At 47.9% G+C, this 21,101-nt stretch overlaps 2 protein-coding genes across 2 annotated transcripts; both read right to left on the bottom strand.

Annotated features, from left to right (window-relative positions):
• Positions 1-330: 330 nt before the first annotated feature.
• Positions 331-3,590, bottom strand: MIND_01151000 (uncharacterized protein; the record flags this gene model as incomplete). Its single annotated transcript, XM_037368039.1, has 10 exons — positions 331-385; positions 432-541; positions 587-1,051; positions 1,101-1,483; positions 1,536-1,925; positions 1,976-2,344; positions 2,394-2,610; positions 2,657-2,854; positions 2,914-3,344; positions 3,404-3,590. The coding sequence occupies 10 exons, from the start codon at positions 3,588-3,590 to the stop codon at positions 331-333; spliced, it is 2,805 nt and encodes a 934-aa protein (XP_037215871.1).
• A 375-nt stretch (positions 3,591-3,965) lies between these two features.
• Positions 3,966-4,655, bottom strand: MIND_01150900 (uncharacterized protein; the record flags this gene model as incomplete). Its single annotated transcript, XM_037368038.1, has 1 exon — positions 3,966-4,655. One exon carries the CDS (start codon positions 4,653-4,655, stop codon positions 3,966-3,968), a length of 690 nt encoding a protein of 229 aa, XP_037215870.1.
• Between the last annotated feature and the right edge of the window lie 16,446 nt (positions 4,656-21,101).

The raw sequence follows: 21,101 nt of genomic DNA, 5'->3' as shown, positions 1-21,101 counted from the left end.
GGACATTGCACAATCAGGCCGCAAGAAGACCGTCGATAAACTGCGCACAGAGCTCAAGACGCGCATTGACACATGGAAACAGGCTTATTCCGTATCGTACAATTCCCTCGAGCAGCCCTGTAGCTTCGAGATGTGGAAGCATTACCTCCAATGGGAGGCTCGTAACATATTTCATCTGTACTACTTAAAGTTTCTGTAGACTCAAAGTTTGAATACAACTCGTGAAATGCTTTCAATTAGAGAGAACCATATGTGCGAAGAGCTGTCTAATATAGGCCATTTCCGCCTCGACAATATTCACCACGCTAAAACCTCGTAGAACTGCTGCGATCATGCATATAACCCATAGGCCACAATCATACCCGTTGGTTTGCTGAGATGCACCCTTTATACTAGTGAGTAGATCAAATATGCAAAGCAGGAGGGCACACCTCTTGGAATAAGGGATGCACAAGCCACGGCCGCTCGAGTGGATAGAGGGGATGGGGTGGCCATTCGCAATTGCTAGCTTAGTCATTTGAGCGAGAAGTTTCATGATATCCTGCTATGTTGTCAGAGGATAGTTGCATTGCAAAGCGCTACTTACCTCGAGGTCGGAATCCCAGCCAGCAGCATCTGCGAAACTATCGATGAACAATAGCTGTTCCTGTTTTGATGCGATCGCGAATACCCAGTGTTGTTGCTGCCGTTGATGAATCGGAATAAGCCAGAGATCCTTCTCCCAGTAGACTGTTGGCGCGAGATGATGCCAAAGAACGGAGTCGTCCGCGCCGTATTGCACTCGATGCAGATCTAGCGTGCTCAGGAGTGCACAGGAGCTGGTCGGAGACATGAAGTTTTGCATAATGATGGCTGCAACACCGTTGAGGCAAAAGTTGTTCAGCCATTGTTTGCGGTGCAAGAGGCGATCGAGGTCTGTTGAGTCGATAAAATGCTTGCGGCCCATTATGTCTATGATGGTGCATGAAGTGTTGGCACTTCGTTGACCGGGATGTTGATTAACATAGCTTTGCAAGCACTGGAAAAGCGACGTGTCAACTAGCTGGGGAGGCTACCAAAGAAAGATCAGCGAAGAAAATATGGTAGAACAGATAACTGACCGATTCGTCGCAATACTTAAATGTGTAGATGATCTCCGCTCCCTCGGGAGAATCATCTCCGCCTTCTTCTTCTTCGAGCACTAGTGTCTCCTGAGTATCGGCCGTACCATCCACCAGCATCTCCAGATCAGGCTCTAGAGCCATTTCGTCTTGAGGAGAGTCGAACGGCGATTCCTCAGCATCTTGATCAAGCTCATCTGATGGTTGAAGCTCAACCTGGACAGGGACAGGAAGAGCATCCTGATGGCTTGTCGGAGCTACCAGTGTTGGTATGTCGAGAGTGCGATTACCAATAGAGGCGCTTGTCAAGCCTCTTGCCCAGGAAGCTTTTAGAATAGCCAAATACTCCCGCCGCTCTCGAAGAGGCAATTGTACGAGAGCATCTGTATAAGACAAGAAGACTCAGAGCAGCAGGAAGCATAAATTGAGCCTTACCTTGATAATGCTCCAAAGCATATGTAACAACTCGGACCTCGCTCTCTAACCACTGATGCAGATTGTCCTTCTCCATCTTCAATCGCATTGCCTCCTCTCGGCACCGATCAAGGGTGTGGAGACAACGGATACCCTGGCGGACATCCTCGTCATCGAGCCATCGCGGCGGGCGTCCTTCTGTTGGCGTAATCCAAACATCTTCATGCAAAGATTCGTCGGCTCGCAGGGCACTGAGTTGGATGGGAAGTGGTTGCGGAACTGGAATGAGACAGTCAGATGGTCGTAGCAGCTCAAATTCGGAGCAATATGTGTTGAATTTCTTGAGGGCCTTGATGAGCGCTGGTTGGCGCTTGGTGATAGTAGAGCGAGTTGCTTGGTACATTTTGGTTCCTGGAGATGAACAATGAGTCAATAGCTTAATTGATCAAGTGGAAGCGTACCTAATGGCTCGCGTCGACCTGAGACAGCTTGATCCAGTGTCTCCCATTCCTGAAAGGAGCCGATTGCCTTCTTGCGGATGCTAATTTTCAGATCGCGCATCGTAATGAGAAGTCGCGCAAGCTCTGGGGAGAGTCCCTGGAGTGCTGGATAGATGCCAGGAATGTTGAGTGACGCATCCAGCTCCTCGGCTTGCCTTTGCAGCTCCACTTGTGTTGCCTCGAGCTTGGTTAACAACTTGCGTGAGTTGCTTCCAGGAGCTCTGTTGGGTATTGATTGTTGCACATCCTCAATTGATTTCTCCACCGTGTCAATTTGGGCTTGAAGTGTGATAACCTTGTCTAATTCGCGACACAAACGCTTTGGAGCATCTACAGCTTGCTTCAGAATCAAATAGGAGCAAAAAGTAGTGCTACTTACGTCTTCGCGCCGAAAGTTGCGCTGCCTTTTGCTCCGCCCACTCGACTCGGAGCTCGGTGACTGGAACACCGCATCGCCGTAGGGTAGCTACAGCAGTCTTGTATTTGGAGACTAGGTTTTTGGAATCTTGTCGAATGATCCAGGCGCTTAGGTTATAGAAGCCATCCTCGTTGACGAAGGCAGCATACTGGTCAATTGTCCATATACGCCGTGAATTCTAGATTGCGTGAGTTTAGACACAATATCTCAAGAAAACTACATACCCATTGTCCACGCGTGATTGGAATAAGCTTGCGAATACGGGACCATAGTCGTTCAATACATTCATTATCGGTCAATCCCATTCCGACAACCATTCGTGGATTGTACAAGAGTTGACACGCCCATTCATGCCCATAAGCGTGCATTGCATTCAATACGAATGCTACCCGCTGCCGGACTCCGGGCCCAAGGATATCATACTATGTCCAAACGATGAGCTCTTCTTGTGGTCAATCAATGCAAGGGAAGGGGTGCTCACCAAATTCAGTGTCCGATCAACTACACAACCCACATCGTAAGCTTGCCAGATGGTCGCTACCAAGGGGAGGTGAGAGAGCACTTCCTCGAGAAGGGCAACAATATAGTGATGTTGTTCGCCAGGCGTGTCGATGTTGCACATGAAGATCACCTGAGAGTGTCGACAGGTCAGCGCAAAGATGCCACTTGCATCATATCGCTTGGGATCTGCCACCCGCTTCTTCTCGTTGGCAGCATTCCAGTTCTCCGCACATCTGTCATCTGCTGGTGCCGGTCGCCTCCGCCTTGCTTCATCCATCCGACGTTTGACCACATCGACCTTTCTCTTTGCCAATGAAGTACTTTGGTTGATATCCTGTCGGACCATCGCCAGCGGAGCGCAGATGACGATAACTAAAACAAGCATCTCCGGCGAGCTGGATGTCGCCACCACTAGCGACCAGGTCAGCGCTGAAGAAGCAAACCAGTTGAATACTTGAATACATACCTACTGAGTGGACGACCCCAGTCCGTGCTGCTGAAGCACAAGGGGCAGCGCTCCCGGAGAATCCTGTCCGCCTGACCAGTTTGAAGCGTTACTTGAGGGTTGTTGTTGTTGTTGTTGTCGACGACTGGAGTTGGTGTCGCAGAGCTATCGTCGGCAGCTTCGTTAAAGACTGATGAGGAGATGCTACCCATTGATGCCGAGTGATCGATGTCGCTTTGAGTAGCATCTTGAGTAACGCTTGTGTTTTGAGTAGCGCTTGCTATGTTATCCTCCGCAGCGGCCAGTACCGCATTGACGCGAGATTGAAGGCGGTCTCGGAGATTGCTTGACCATAACACGGCTTGAGTCAAGCTCTGCCGAAAAGGATCTGAGGCATGGGCACCCTCCTGCTATAAGTGATATAGTCAGCAGTAGTAACCAGGCAAGTCAATCACATACCTTCGTTGAGAGAACATGATATCCACGACGTTCGTAAACGGTACGAAGGGCGTGAGCCAAGGCCGTGATTGCATCGCATGATCATTCGAATACAGCACGGTAGAGCTCGAGAAGATCGATGGAGATGCCTATGCGAGGCCGTCTTGGTGACGAGGGGAAAACTCCATGTTGGACAAGAATTGCGCCGAGAGGCCTGCAGTAACATGTGGAGATGGACACGGTTTGCATATCTGGAGCTTTTTGAGTACCCTGCCGTTGTCATATTGAGAGAATGTACGTGTTGGATAAAGACATTGGACAGTGCTATGGGTGAGCGAAGTACAACCAGATTCACAGGCATAGTGGACGGAAGGGGGAATATGGGAGGGTGGAGAAGCATATGTTGCGGTTCGAAATGTCGTCCATGGCGCTTCCAAGGCTGGCAAGAGGACTTGCCATGCACCTAGTAGACTGAGCCGTGATTGTGCAACAGCTGGAGGATCCCGTTGAGGCAATGGAACGTGGATTGGTGCCGGGAATACCATCTCCTCTGCAACATCAAGCTCCTCGTCCTCCCATTCCATCGATTCCACCGCGTCTGACTGAGGCATGGGACTCTCATGGGTTTTAGTCGGGGTTTCGCCATTCAGAAGGGCAGCCAATTCGGAGCGCAGAGCAGCGCTACGCATCGCTTGATCTTTGGTAGGCTTCACAAGACGCTTCATACGACCCGCACGCGGCCGTAGGGGACTGACATGGTATTTGCCCGCGCCACTAGTACTGGCGCGTTCATGCTGATTGGAAGCGCGGTGGTTTGGGAGGCCTCTGCTCGGCGCCATGGAAGCTCTTGTTGAAAGAAGTGTCACAGCATTTTCGGATCAAGCACGATAACGTGACGCGAAGCACTCTTAGATCATTCAAGGTAGGTGGTTTAATTACTTACAAAAAAGTATACCTAACAGGTCTTACGGTATGGTAGAAGGTAGCTCACCGGGGTGGTCTTCAGCTGGAACATAAAATGAGAATTGTGCGAGTTATGATCGGCCCGATGGGACACAACCAATCGCACAATATCCTTCCGACTCTCCTGCTAGGCTAAGTGGACTTCACCAGCAAGCGAGATGACCGAACTGCAAGGCAGCATAAGCAGGGCCACTTACGGCCAGAGCAGAAGACATACGCACCAGTCCCTTTCGGCCAGCATTCCTCCATGAAGAATGGTATCAATGAGCGCTTCAGCGGTGAGCTCGGGCGGTTTGGAGGAAGGGTTGGTGGTGGCCATGATCGTAGCCTGGATTTTGTACTGGGTGAGGAGGGTGCGGATGGTGAAGGCCCAAACGGGTGAGAGCAGGTTGATGACAATGCTCTTGAGTTCGGTGTCTGCCATGACCCCGCCGATGCCGGCATAGTCCTGGAGAAGGCGCTTGAGCTCATCAAGCTTGGGACGAGGATCGTCTTCGCCATCAGCGCATTTGAGCGCGTGCATCCGAGTAACAATAGCCTGAGCGAAAATGTCGCTTTGCTTCTCGAATTGCTCGCAGAGAGTCGTCCAGCACTCGTGAGAAGTCGATTTGGTGAGGATGGAGACCTTGTGAGTCTCGTGAATCGTGGAATAGAGGATAGACCGGACTTTGGCCTTGCCGGTTCGTAAACCTCCAAAGCATCCTCGTACTTTTCGACTTCAGCTTCGTGAGCAGCAATTGCCGCAGCGTTGGCGTTGGACGTAGGGTCGGCAGGTTTGGTAGGGATATAAGTACACGCAACACAGCAAATACCTTGGCAACATTTCGTCTCAGCTTCTCCCTCCGCAACCTCCCTCTGCAACCTCCGAAAAGCACCCAGGACCAGTACCAAAATGCTGCGAGTAGTTTCGTGGCGCTCGCCTGCTCCGAGTTGTGCCTGGAGTTCTCTCTAGGGCTCCAATTATTTAGTTTTCCTTTACATCTCCAGGTAAACTTCACGGAAATGGTAAGAAAACATTTAGTAAACATTTATTACCATTTAAAAACGGTTAAAAATGGTAATATAATAATATATCATGATCAACAATTTTATGGTACATCCTTGAGTTTATAAGGTTTATTCAACTGAAAGATGTTATTTTCTCACTTGTAATACTGTTCTAGATGGGCATGTAGGTCAAGATTCATTGTCTTTGACTTATTTGATGCCAGATCATGTGATGGATTCCTTCAAGAGGAAGCCTACAAATGCAACAATTATCCATATTCATGTGGAATGTATATCCTACACTAGTATGCATTTGGTAGCCAGACATATTCCTAGCAGTAGTATAGTTATGAGCTTGTCTGCTGTTGTTATTAGGGAATAACTATTTAAACCATTTGTTTTCATTTATTTACCATTTACATACCATGGTAAACTAAATGAAAATGAAAACGGTTATAACCGTGTATAAATGTTTGTACACGGAAATGGTTGGAGCCCTAGTTCTCTCACATTGCGTGCTAGTATGCCAGACACGTGATTTAACGTGCGTTGTGCAACTAAGCACCCACTGGAAGACGGTGACCCTGACTATCGTTTTCAAGTTCTAGGTTGCAATTCCTTCCTCTTCCTTCCTCAAGCATTTTTTTGCGTGCAATGACCACGTATATGTCTCTGTGTGCATGTACCCGTGGCCCGCCGACTCTGCCTGATTGTCTTTCATCTTTTTCTGGCCCCGATTGGCTTTCGCAAATAAATTGGCAATGTTGAGGGCTACTTTTCGGATTTTGTCCTGGTAGTGCCGTGAACAGTGCGTAAACCTTCAAGTTGTCTTTCTCCTTATATCACACTGACGATTATTTTTTCTGGTTCTGTTTCCGTCCTTTCCCAACAACAACGCTTTGCTGAAGGGGCCCTTGTCACGACTCCAAATGCCCCCCCGAAGAACAATGCCAGGTTACCGAGGAGCTGCAATCCCATCTTCTTGGTATGTACACCAGCTTACACGCTACTTTCTGACTCTCAGGCTTCTCCGCCCAGCATTATTCCCTTCCTTCGCTATTCGCTCGAGCCACTTGCGCGTCCCAGAGGAGACGGGGCCGGTCGACAGCGACACCGTCTATGGCTGCAACGAGCGGAGCTCCGTGGTCTCCCTGTGCGGGCGGCCCCGGTTTCGGCACTGGGCAGGGTCCTCTGCAAGGACACGATTGTCGAGGCTGTTCTTGTAGGCAACCATTGTCTCGAGATAAGGTAGATGCCATCCATCATCAGTCAAGGTCACCTGATCCACCATATTGGGTGAACAAGACCAATTTTTTATGGATAAGGTTTTTACTCAAAATCTAGCTAGATATAGCCTATTACATCAAAAAATCATCATCATTGATACACATTTGATGATTTGGTCTCCGCACTGGACTTCCTACACTATGACCAGTTTAGTACCTTAGTCTATATCAATTTCTCTGGAATTTTGTACTCTGCATTGTAATATAGACCTCTACTGCTCCTCCAAAAATTGTGCAGATCCATAAAAAAATGCACTCAAAGCAATACATCTTCCCAATTTGGAGTGTCATGTGACCTTGACTGATGATGGATGGCATCTACCTTACAGGAGTGGGTGCAGCACGGTGGTCTTGACCTGGGTCGAGTTGAGCGGCGGGTGCGGGGGGGGGTCTTGACTTGCTCCATTTTTTTCGTCTACCTGATACTCCTCGCTACTAATGTACCAATTGGACAAGCAGTGATAGAAATGGATCATATGTACTAGTAACGACACTGTTGTGGAAGCAGGTCTGAAGATAAACCCCCATACAATACAGCTATCGAGCAGATTGTATAAACCAAATATAGAAAGCATGTTATTGACAAGCAGCAGTAGAAAATATATACATAGTGGATTCCAGAAGTATACTGACCTATTTCCTTCAATTAGGCCGGTCACGGTCACATCGGATTTTTGGCCGAAATATTTCGGCCGGTCACAGGTCACAGCCCATTCGTTTGGTCCCAAAACGTCCCGATTTGGACAAATTTCAAAGTTTTCGCGCCTTCGGCGTGCTGAATTTCCTATTTAGGTAAGAGGTTACACAAAATTCGGCTTGGACATTTCGGCCAAACGGTCACGGGTCACAGGCCCGCTGAATTGAACGAAATGGGTCAGTAATCACGAAGTTTAATGTCAACTGCCTCCTTCTCCACGCGACCAAGGACCAGCTGTCAAGGACACTCGACAGGCCAGGAGGGACAGGGCAGTGAAATCCCAGCCTCTGTGTGTCAAAATTTATCATTGTCTGGCTAGAGCACTTGTCTAGGGTGCTGTGAGTAACACTGGGTGCAAACCCAATGGCGGCCTGTTAATGGGGGATCCAACAGCGGCCTTAGTGCAAACAAAGGTTTCTTTGTCTGCAACAAAGGAAAAAAATTTCCCTTCAAGCTGCCGTTGGACCCCCCATTGCCAACCGCCATTGGCATTGCCACCAGTGTAATTCCTGAGGAATTACTCACAGCTGTTTCGAAACCGGTTTCGAAACAGTGGTGTTTCGAAACTGTTTCGAAACCGGCCGGCTACCGGGACCGGACCGCTCCGTCGGCAGCCGGCCGAGGTGCCAACCAAGATTCAACGTCCCACATTGGCATACCGGTCCACGCCAAGGGGAGTTGGTGCCACAGCCGAGCTATTCCCATGGGGGAGGTGCCATTCTGGTGATGGTCGGCCACCCGGGCCATGACAACAGTCGCCGAAAGCCGAGGTCGGGCATCCCGGACAACCACGTGCCGGTTTCGAAACCGGGGCAACCCTCGGAACATTTCAAAACTCACACGTGTTTCGAAACCATTTTGAAACGGGTTTCGAAACACCTTCAACTCACAGCACCCTACACTTGTCCGCCAGGCAACTTCCAAGTCCACATATACTGTCCCTCCCCCAATCCGCTCAAAACTCTCTCCCGAGCTCCCGACCACTAGTCCCCCGCCCCAAATTACCTCCGCCCACGTGTATGTTCGACAAAGAAACGCCACCGATGCCTCCCATACAGCTGCCAGACAGAGCGGCTCAGCAGCGACCTTCCCCCTCGAATGGCGGGGGGAAAAGAATTATGCAGGAGGGGATGACTATGGCGCACAACGGGATACACTCGATAGAGCGTCAGCTGCCGCGTCGTGCGAGATTTCGGTTGGATTTCGGTCGGCAATGGAGCACGTGACTTGCCATTTTGGGCGGTCGACGCGGATTGCATGGGGTGGGTACAGGCATGGGCGGGAGGGCGGAGAGGTGTGATAAAAAGGGAGCAGGGGGTTATTGTGAGGCTGTATTAGAGTTAAGGAAGCCGCCATGGTCCACAAGTTTGACCCAAATTGCCTACTTGCTGTTCCTCGTTGAATTCGGACCTCGGTCGACATAGGTCGGATATTTGACCTCACAAGCAGAAGCGTAGTCGTTTGTACACTGAGACAGAGATAATGCCGCCAGGACATATCGGTAGGATCTTCATTTTGCTCCTTGACAAAGAACCGTCTGGCTCGCAGGAGACCTGGCGCGACCGCGGCCTTAACGAAAGAATCACGCAAAAGCGTGAACTGGGGAGGTGGACAATGACGCTAGATATGCCAGTCGGAGCGCGATTGCGCGAGACATGTGGTTTTCGAAAGGGTGATGCGCCGCCGCAAGCAGAAGGAAAGCATGCCAATCAGGAAATTCACAAAAAGCCTTTTGGGGACTTTTGGGCCTTTCAAAAGGCCGAAAAGGACCAGAAGGCCAGCAAAAGTCCCAAAAAGGCAAAAGGTCTTTCGGGCCTTCCAAAAGCTAGGTCCCATCCTTTCAAAAGGCCTTTTGGCCCAGAAGGCATCAAAAAGGCCAACCAAGAGGCAGTGAAAAGGTCTCTTTGTTCTCAGTATCTTCAGGTTCATTAAAAAGCAACATGTCTATTCCTAGACTACCACCATATACCACAAGTAATACCCACATCGTGCCATGTTCGTTCGACTTCCTGCCAATGCCGCCACAGTCCATATTCGTCCCAGTCTACGAATCATGACCGCCATCATGGGTTATTCCTCACGTCCGCTTCTGTCATCCTAGGCGGGACATCCCCATCTTATAACCCAGCCACCGCCTTGTAAGACGATGGTGTCTGCTTTTCTGCGCAACTCTGTTAGCATCGACTTTGTTGGCACAGGTCTAACTCACCGGATACCTCCTGCCCCAACGAGCCGCTCTCCTTACGCGCTTTCAACGTCCGCGTAAAGCACAAATCGACGGTCAGTATATGCAGTGAAGTCGGAGCATGGCGCTGAAGCGGATGGCAAGGGAGTGGGGGAACGGGTGTGTGGTGGACAGGGACAACGTGGTGCTGGTGCATCACAGTGGAGCGGCGGGTTGGGTTGGATGAAGACTAGCACTTGCTGCTGTAAGCTTGATAGCTTCAAGTTTTGAGTTGGGCACTTGCTCTGCTTCGCCCAGCAACAACAAATTCAGGACTTGCTGGATTGACGACTTGAAGCGTTGCACTATTGAAGCGAGGTTTCAAAGGTTGAGGTTGAGCGGGATCCAAGACATGCGTTGAGAGGGATGTACGCTCGCGGATAGGGCCAGACGACGACGGGAAAGAGAGGGAAAGGGTGGGGGAGGAAGAAAAAGGGTGGGAAGAAATGGGGTTCTTCCGCCGATATCGATGATGACGCCATTTCTTCCCGGTCAACGCATCATCGCGCCAATCCTGCATGTCAGAAGTTCCTTTGAAAGGACCGGAAGGCCGAAAAGGCCTGTGGAAGTCTTGGCTGAGATGTAAAAGGCCAAAAGTCCTTTCGGAAGGCCTCGGAAGGCCTTCGAAAGGATTGATGAATTTCCCTGAGGGAATCGAGGCGGGGCGGGCTTGACTAACATGTAATAGGCGATAGAAAGCGGGCGAGTCAGGGCTCCACAAAAAGGGAGAGGAGTCTCGCGGGTGGGATATGCACGAAGATGTTGCAGAAGAGGGGGTTTGGGAGGGGAAAATGGGAGGATTGTTGTCATTGCTGGGAAAGCAGGTATTGTGCCTCACCACACGTCGATTACGACGCATGCGAGGGCTCGGGAGGCTCCACAGAGGTAGAAATCAATGCCTCTGCGGACACGACAGCTTTCGATTCGTTTGCGGCGACGACCATGTCGGGGCCAACGATCATCTTCAAGTTATGCCTGCTGAGAAGCGGAATAAGCAGAATGACAATGACTGGAATACTGGAGTCAGCAGATGCTAGGATAGACCTGAAGAGAATACGTACGATGCAGCCCGTCTCCAACGAAGTTCGTCTCCTCTCTATCTTGGATTTGCGAGCGATCGTGACAGGACATGGAGGTCGTCGTTGGCCGGCAGCAGGCAGTTCCAGGCTGACAGCTACCTGCCGAGTTGCTGGAGCGCACAGTTTCCCTTGTATACACCCCGGCCGTCGGAGGAGGAGCCAAGGAACGTCTGCGAAGAAACAAGCTTGCAAGACACCAATTGAACGCGTTTTGACGCACCGCGATCACTAAGCATCCACTTTCCCGCGCAGAGTTCGCCAACGTCCATTGTTGAGGCCGCGTTACCCAGCATGAGGTGTAAACGGAGGGCAGTCAGCGGGACTTCCGAGTCATGTGGCTGGCTGTAGAGCGCACCTAGCTGCTTGCGGACGTCATGTTCGCTAGGTGCGATGGTCTAGCGGGTGATAGATGGGTTACGGCTGGTGGGTAGCCGTTGTCGCGATCCGTGATGGAGGAGCGGAAGAAAAGAGATTGGCGGTCACATGTCATTTCTTGCTCATCTCGTTCTGCTCGAGGCACTTTTTGCACTACTACTCCACCGACTATATTTCGCGACGCTCGACGGTACAAACAAACGCGGGCAGCTCATCAATCATTCACATCCTCGACCCACATTTCTCTGCTACCTCGCTTTAACTGGAGTAATTGCAAGTACTGTACGAAACAGTATATCATACTCGCTTCCGCTGGTATTCTGTGGTATGCGGGATGTAGTCCGTGTAGTACTGGTAGTAGCAAACCTTCGTGTATACCTTCGTGTATCAAACAAAGCACCTCGAGGAACAGTCCTCCGTGCTTCGGGATTGAACTGTCTTCTTGAAAGCGGCCTCATCCTTCACAAATATTCCACAAGCGCCCTCACTCGCGCGTATTTCGCTCCTCAACATACAGACGCCTGGACCGTCCACGCCTCGCAGCACATGTCCAGTCGTCGAGGAAAACGCAGTCAACGGGGACCTTCCTCCTCGAATTGCCGGCGAATAAGAATTGGGTAGGACAGCGGGAAGCGGTTGCGGGTAGGTTCGCTTAGAAACACAAACACAAACAGTAAAAAATGTTTTAAACTATTTATAAATGCTTTTTTGCATCAGACCAGATTGAGCAGTTTGTTCTGAAATTTTGCCAAATTTTGTGTCAATTTTTATGCCCTATATACATTTACCACTGAGAAATATGTTCATTTAAGCTGCAACAGTCCCTTTTAAAGTAAAATAGATATCAAAAGTCAACTTCCCATTGATGACATTGCCAAATTAAGAAAGATAAAATGTTATTTAGTGCTAAGCAAATACCATATCAATACCATAGTGATGAAATGTTGAATTTGAAATAGTGTCCAAGTGTTTCTGAGGTTCAGAAATACTTAAACTGCACTGTTGATACTGATTTTAGTGTGTTTGAAGTGAAAACTATTTAAACTATTTATTTGTATTTAATTTGTGTTTGCCCAAGTTCACAAATAAAATGGGCATTTAAATGTTTATTACCATTTGTAAATATTTACAAATGGAAAGGGTTGGAGCCCTACTTGTGGCAGGCCAGCCCGATCTTGTTGTCTGCGTCGAGACACTGCAGACGTCAGTCTGGACAACACATATCGGGATAGGCAGATGACTTTGCCTCAAATCCACTTTCATCAAACGCTTAACCTCGTTCCAGTGCCTCGAAGGAAGAGGATTCCACCCGCCACCACACGATTGTCGCGCAGGGGCTATGATCTGGGCCGCAATTGGCTCGTAGAACAGACACTTGCTGCTTCCACTTCCGCAAGCTTTTGGGTTCCATACGAACATCTTGGAGAACAAGCTCTCCGCGCTCTGCATGGAGACCAGGTCGAGGAACAAGGGTGGCCCTGGCCAGGAACCGGGGAGAACGACTGCAGTGGCGTGTGGAGGTGCAAAGGGAGTGGGGTCTGTTGGAGCCTGGAAAGTTTAAATTGCCTGCATCTCTTATCCTTGCAAATCACACTGTGGGATTTCCCTGAGGTTCGGCTTCGCCTCCCCTCTGCCATCAACAGGTATTATGATTGACATCCGCGAAATAGCGAAATTCATGCATTTCTGGCGCATGATCTCACCGGTTTCTGGTCCCAGGTCAGGTAAAATCCCGGCTGCCACTAGATCCTTGGAAGTGTGAGCTCGCAAGAAGGACTCGGACTCGGAAGCAACACTTTCAAACGACGCACAACGAGAACTCCGTCAGCCCAATTTCTGAAGCGCCATTGTGGATTCTCCTCAGGCTGGACAATCTTGGCGGCTTCGAAAACCTCCTCCAGCTTCTTCACGTCTGCGATCTTGCCCAGATATGCAACCGCCGCAAGCGTCCTGGATCGGTAATGTATGGGTTCGTGCCTGTACTCCCATACCACACTCGTAGCTCCTCTATAAAGCTTATCGATAACATCGTATAAATGCGCCTCCTTTTCATCGGGTTTTCCAGGATTCTCCGGTGCCAGCATAAAGGCTGTGTGAACTGCTGGAAGATGGGAGGATATCGAGCCTGTTGCTTCTTTGACACGCCATGGCTACACAAAGGCGATTGTTAGTTTCTATGCGCCTCGTTGATCTTTTTCCAATGCAAAACAACTATGGATGACACTGTAAAAAAACCCGAAACTTTGTCTCCCTTCAGCACAATAGTTGGAAGGAACACTCGTGGTCGGAGACTGAGAAGTAGCTCCACTACATTTGTGGATATCTCGTCACTGCCCCCTCGAGTTCATCAACTTGCAAGATATATGGAAGGCGTTCCTCACCTCTGTCAAAGGGCTGGACCGGAATTGGAACTAGAATCGGACCGGAATCGGAATTGTCTCTGAGGGGTCGGAAGGAGGGTTCCCCTAACAAGAAACCACAACCACCCAGTAAGGAAATTCCCAACTTTTGACCTTTTAGCTGGCACAAGTTACTGAAGCTCTTATCATAGCTTATAAACATCATAAATAGGTTTCAATAATCTTCAATTGTCTACTATATGCTGGGTTGTAATTGTATATGTCAGAAATCAGCGCTATAAGAGACCATGCTGCACGCCCCCGATCGAGTGCCAACAGACAGATAGCTTGACCACGACCCAAGGGGACAAAGGGAACGAAGGGAGATAAAAGCGTGGCTATTTGCCACGCGGACACCGCTACTTAAGCGCTCCTTCGGCACAGCCCTATCCCGAGCTCCGGCCGGGCTGCAATCACATGCAGGACCGCGCATCACTGCACGTCCGGCACTCCTGATACCGTTAACAGTATATCACTTCATACAGTCACGATTCTGCACATTTTACACATTGTACAATGATAAAAAAAATGGCATTTTCTTTCTTTTATTTAGAGCAATGTGTGAACAGCAGAAAGAGTTTCCATGAGAACACCAAATATACTTAATCTTTATTTCTGATACAAATTTGGAGATGTTATTAGATCAGCACTGGCAAAATCAGTCTACATACATATGAAGCTGGACTCACAAAAATCAATTCAGTATGTATAGAGGAATTTATAAGGCAATATAATACATCCTTTGCAACTGGGGTCAATCCTGGTCTCAACCCATGTTGCTTCAGGTACATAATTCGCATTGAGATATAAGACACCCAAAATGATCTCTCTTTCTTTCCAGTGCATGCAATAAATCATATGTATTCATTTGTATATATATAATATTCTATGAAGGATGTGAAAAATGGGTGTGAAAAATGAATCATTGAAACTGAGTATGGTCATCATGTACGAGAAAAAGCCGAAAGTCATTAATTTCACTCATGCCTGAGTTGGATGCAACAACCCCCTTGGGAAGTCTGCGAGATGTAAAGCACACATCCCCGGCCTCGGCAGACGCAGGCGATCCACGACATGCATGCGGAAAACGTTCTCCGCTTGGCACTGTTCGCCCGCGGCACGGGCGGCGGTCCAGTCACAGTGTCCGGATACCAGATTGCCGTCGGCATCGACGATGTGTCCGTCGCAGCACACGTTGAAGACCATACGGCCGGCCTGGGCCCATGCTTGCAGCGCGTCAGCGAGAGGCTCAATGTCCTGCGTCGTAAGGCGGCGTATCACAAGGGGCTCAAGCAGGACATCAATGAGGAGCGAGGCGAGTGCGGGACAGGCTGTGAAGGCGCGTGATAGGGCAAGTGGGAGGGTCTCGACGAGGTACGGCCGCCAGAAGAAGATCCGCTGGCTGAGGAAGGTTATGCGCAGCTGCATCAGGCGGGGACAGGTCGTGAAATCGAGCGCACAGACAACGTCAAGAGTACGGCACCAGTGTGGGCGAGGTATGGCGTCAGGACGAGCGTATTCTGGAACTCGTTTGCATTAATGGAGACGGTTGTCCGGGGAGTTGCGCCACGTCACGAGCGGCTCATCGTTGCTGGTGACAACGCTGGGATAGAGATGCAGCTCGTCCAACGTCCGCGGCAGCCGCCAGGCCATAGCTAGACTCGATGCATGCGCATTGGTAGTGGTGCTGGGAAACGAGATCCTGTCCAACACAAGATTCCGACACTCGACAACGCGACACTTTCCGCGATGTTGGCCAACCTATTGGTGCGTCAAGACTATGATCACGAGCAACTCGGTCGGCTCGTCATGGGGTTGCGAAACCTTGGTTGCAGATTCGCCACAACGTCAGGGATCAACTCGGCAACAACAGCGCAGGGAGTGGCCGAGCATGTGCAGGGTATCGAAAAAACCCTCGATCACTGGGATGCATTCATCCAGGAGGAAGCCCAATGATGGCAGACTCGGGACAGGGCGGACTCGGAGTCGGTAGACGCAGAGGGCGAGCCGTATGAGGAGGAGGGAAAAGAAGTCGAAGAAGATGACGCAATGGATGTGGATGAGGAGCCCCGGCAAAGATTGACAAGGGAAAGGGAAGAGCCGAGTAGCGGAGTCGGAGACGCCTCGGGCGGAATCGAAAAGAAGACGATATTAGAAGTATAATGTAAATAGAATTATAATTCCCTTATATCTCAAGATCCGGACGGAGTGAGATTGAGTTGAGTGACGTTAATCCAACTTAGGCTTGTTGGGGTATTGAGGATGGAAGGATTCGATATACTCTTCAGCTTCCAAGTCAGGTGCACCAACCCAACTGAATTGTTCATCAGTATTCTCGTAACCAAGCCATTCGACCAGGTAGCGGAGTCGAGCCGGACCCTTGAAACGGCGATCAATCTTGGAGTCAACAATCTGTTTGATCTCGAAGTGTTCTTCTCCATTGACTTCAATTGCCGCAGGTGGTGGCTCTTCGCGACCAGGGAACTTGTTGGGTGTGTGGATTTCAATTTGGGAAACGTGAAAGACGGGATGAACTTGAGAAAGAGATTTCGGGAGACGGACTTGATAGGACGCAGCACTGGGCTTTCCGATGACCTCAAAGGGACCAAAGTCCGTTTCTGAGAACTTTGGAGTCGGACGTTTGGTCTTGATGTACTTGGTCGAAATAAAGACTTCATCACCAATAGACGGAGACGGATCCGGAATGCGTTTCGGATCCGCAGTCTCTTTGTATTGCTCCTGAGCGTACTTGATCTGTTCCTTGAGGAACTCGTGCAGCTCTTGGAGATCGACGACGTAGTCCTTTGCGTAAACATTAGCCACATCACGCTCCGGATGAATCGTAATAGAGGGATCGTAGCCTTTGTTCGCGAAGAAGGGTGAAATGCCAGTAGAAGCGTTAGGAGCATTATTGAGTGCGAACTCCGTGATCGGCAGTAACTCGTGCCAATCATCCTGTTGGTAAGAGCAATAGATGTGAATATATTGCTCAACAGTTTGGTTCATGCACTCCGTTTGCCCATCAGCCAAAGGATGATAACCCAAGTGTAATGGAGTTCCATGTTGAGTAGTTCTCCAAGGGAATGGAAGAAAGATGACACGAATTCCCTTCCGCGATCAGAAGTGACGTGGGATGGGACTCCGTGTTTCGAGAAGACGTGAATGAGGAATAGTGGAGCGAGCTCCGGGAGACGATATGTGAGTGTCGCACGGAATCAAAATGACCTGTTTTGAGGCACGATCAACAATGACTTGATATTACAACAGGTCAGAAATAATTTCAAATATGATCCAAGACTTGAACATAGGATGGTATAGACCTTCAAATAAACATGTTCAGCACTTGAATCAACCCAATAGCTATTCTGGATCTCTTACAGTATTGTCCTTGTGTGACTGCCAGAAAATTTTGGCATCAAAGAGCACAGCACACAGGGCTCTGCCAAGAGAAACTGAAGCTTGGCCTAGGCAAATTCGGCATTCAGGCTACTGATGTGTAACTACCAATTTTTTTTTTTTGGTATTTGAGAGGCGGTGTGACACATGACCACAGAACTGATTAAAACACTGCAGTATCTTCCTTTAGGATGCTTGTTGGAGCCTCTGGGGGTTGCCCTCACAGACTGTTCCAATCCAGTCATGTTGAAAAATATCCTTGTAGTATAAAGTATAGAGTGTGCATCAATTGTTATTGTTTATCATATCTTAGCTGTCCAAAACCTCAAAAAAGACTCAAGACAGTGGTGACATTCACTTATGAATTAGCTAAGTACTACTTTGAAATTTGAACCTCAACCATCTTGCTTACCATAAGTTGCCTTTACAAATCTACCAAATACTATATTATATCAATCAAGTGTCTGGGCTATGTAATACACAACACACCCTGTCTGCAATTACAGCTGTCCAGAGGCCTCCAGAATGGGTAACAGGTTGAAATCCAACCTGTCTGCAGTGATGAATTGTAAGATTTTCTGTGTTTTACATCCCAATTAAGCCATTTCCCATAGTTTGGAACAAAAACAGCTGACCAGGTAGTGTTGAGAAATTTTACAAAATTTATCCCATATTGGACCAAATCTGTCACCATCCGGACCTGGTTGTAATGTGTAACAGCCCTTAATTAAGTCCTGTTTGGACATGTAACCCAGACAGTTGATCAAAATGATATAGGATGTATGAAACTTACACTGTAATCAAACTTCCATATAGTACAAATTCAGTGAAAATAATGAAACACTTTTTAGAATGTACTGTGACTTTAATCATTTATGAAACAAAGACAAAATATACATGTTTTCTTTTGACAAATATGATATGTGGCATATATATGGCACCATTTTTGGCTTACCATCATATACTGATTTTACCATCCTCTTTGTCAAAGTTCAGATTCTAGCATATGTTCATTGTCTATTCCCCTATCCTCCAATGCTTTTGCCTCAGCATACTTTCCCCAGGAACGACAACGGTTTGCCAGTGCATGCAGTGATGTACTTTCAAGACCATATGCCTGGTGCTTCAACACCTTTTCATCTAGTATTTGAGCTTTTTCATATTTTCCAAGCTTATAGTAGATTTCAGCTAGACAGGCTGTTGCATTGAGAGTATCAGGGTGGTCTGGCCCAAACAAACACCTATGTTGTTCTACTACCTCCTTCTGTAGCTTCATGGCATCAGAGGCTCTTCCCTGATTTAAGTAGTTGTGTGCTATTGTGGCACGTGCCTTTAATGTACTCCAATGGTTTGGACCAAGCATCTTAATGCAGAGGTTGAGTATCTGTGTTTGTAGCAATAGAGCCTCAGAATATTTTTCCAAAGCACAGTAGACACCACATAGATCAGATAATGCAAACATTATGTTTGTATACAGGTCAGGTCTTATCATATTTACAGACTTTTCAAGAATGCTTCTTTGAAGTATCTGAGCATCTGCATATTGACCTTGAGCTAGATGTATAATGGCTAGAGATGACTGTAATATTATGATCTCTGCATCATCTGCACCAAAAAGTTCACTTCTTTGCTTTAATGTCCTTTCCTCCAATATCTGAGCCTCAGCATATCTTCCTAGTTCATATAATCCTGTAGCCAGAGTATGCTGAGCTGCTAGAGTTGCAGAATGATCAGGCCCTTGTAGCTCTATATGAAGAGCCAGAACTTTTTTCTCCAAATTGACAGCATCAATAGACTTGCCTACACAATGGTATGTGCTGGCTAAGGAGGCTTGTATATCAATTGTTGAGGGATGGTCTAGGCCTTGATTTACTTCATATGTGTATAAGACTGCTTCTCTCATTTGCTGAGCATGATAATACAGTCCTGCATTCATAAATGCATCTCCAAGATGTACTTGAAACACTGAAACTGTTTGAACTCCAAGTTGAATCAGCTCCTTTGCATGATTTGCCAGTACTAGTTGGTTTTCAATATTATCACTAGTACAAGCAGCCATTCCTAGGATATTTAATACCAATTTCTGTTGGCTTGATATATCGGTCAGAGTTTCTCTTATCCATTCATGAACCAGAGGATGTATGGAATAATTGGTCCCCTGCATAGAAATCAAAGAGTATCTTTGTATCATTTTCATGACCTCTTCAAAACAATATGGATCCCATGTCCCATTCTTATCTTTGAAATAACAAAGAAAGTTCCAGGCAGGTTGTAAGGTGTTTGACAGGTCTTCCAAGATGGGGGGATCTGTTAGCCTAGGTTTATATTTCACAGCCATCTCAAAAATGCCTGCAGTAATGCCTTGATGGTGCAGGAGACAGCACACTTGTAACAGCTGCTGTGCTTGGACTGGCAGACTGTCAAAGCTAACTTTCCATGTAGTATAAACTGTAGCTTGATCATCCCATGAAGTTTGCTTGAGTCTCCTTTTCCAATGCTCTGATTTGTTGTTCTGATAAAGATCTAAATAGTCTAAAGGCTTGTTCCGAAGAATATGAGACTGTTGAATGAATGCTGCTGCATGAGCAATTGCTAAAGGAAAATAGCCCAGTTTCTGATATATACTTTTAAATCTGATTTTACAAAAAATATTATATTACTTACTTTTGCAATCTTTTCTGCAGCTGCTCTGTCATATATTTGTGCAATATTCATGAAGGCTTGAATCCCATCCTCTGCACTGAATTCATTAATCGGAATTGATACTTGTGCATGTATACCCAGTTCTGGATTACGGGAAGTAACAAGAATATTCCCATGGTTACACTTGGGCAAATGATCCCTTAGATTGATTTCCACATTATCTGCATTGTCAAACAGAATGAGCCATTCATCTGTGTTCCCAATAAGCCAGAACTGTGCAGCAGTTCTTGAAACTTCAAGGTGTTGTATCCGAGCAATGTCCAGAAAGCCTGTTTGTATTGTGTTCTCATCTGTAGCATCAATTCGAAATTGGTATTTAAATCTTTTCATAATACTTCAATTCAACACCAAGTCTTAGTACATTTATCATCAACTCACCTGTTATTTTGTGTGGAAAGAAATTTCAGGGCTATCTCTGTCTTTCCGGAGCCTCCCAAGCCATGCAGCAAAGCCACACGACGATGTTGCCTACTACTCTCCCCGAAGAATTCTGTCAATCTGGATAATATGATTTCACGCCCTGTGAAAAATTGGCATGGTGGAGGGCATCCATAATAATTGGATCGGCTTGTCCCCTCACTGGTACTGGCACCAAGTGTGCTAAAAAAAACAGTATTTTAGCTGCTTCCAAAATCATAACGTTTCCCACCTTTGAATTGCAACAGAATGTGTTGTGATTGTGATTGGCATCATCGGACCTTGCCCAAGGCCACCATTTCCTCCCGTCACTCCTCCAAGGCCACCTTCTCCCCCTCTACCTCCTAGAATATAGAGTTTGCTTTGAGTCCACTGAGACTAGACAAGATGCAATAACATACCATGCATATGGACAGTCGTATTGTGAAGTCTTGGACTAGCTCTAGATCTTGGGATAGCATTTGCGTATGTTGACTGGGGGCTCGGGCCGGAGTTCATCTTTTCTTACTTTTGTGGAGGGAATTTGAAGAGAAGGCGGCACCTAGCCTGAGGCCAATGAAGACCTGGTATTTAACTGGAACATGAGGCAATGCTTCGATACATGTGCATCACTCGTGGGCCGTGGCAGCACCAGCCTGAGAGCGCTCATGGATTTTCGGTGTTCACATCTGCGAACATCAAGTTTTTTTGCTGCCCCGGTTCTTTATAGCGTGAGTGGTTGCGAATCCGATAAGCTCTAAATGAAGTCCGGCTGGCCAG

Source organism: Mycena indigotica (assembly GCF_014461135.1).
Source record: "Mycena indigotica strain 171206Taipei chromosome Unknown Mind.scaff0010, whole genome shotgun sequence".
NCBI lineage: Eukaryota > Fungi > Basidiomycota > Agaricomycetes > Agaricales > Mycenaceae > Mycena > Mycena indigotica.
Note: the sequence above shows the minus strand (reverse complement) of the source record. Positions and strands in the feature narration are given on the sequence as shown.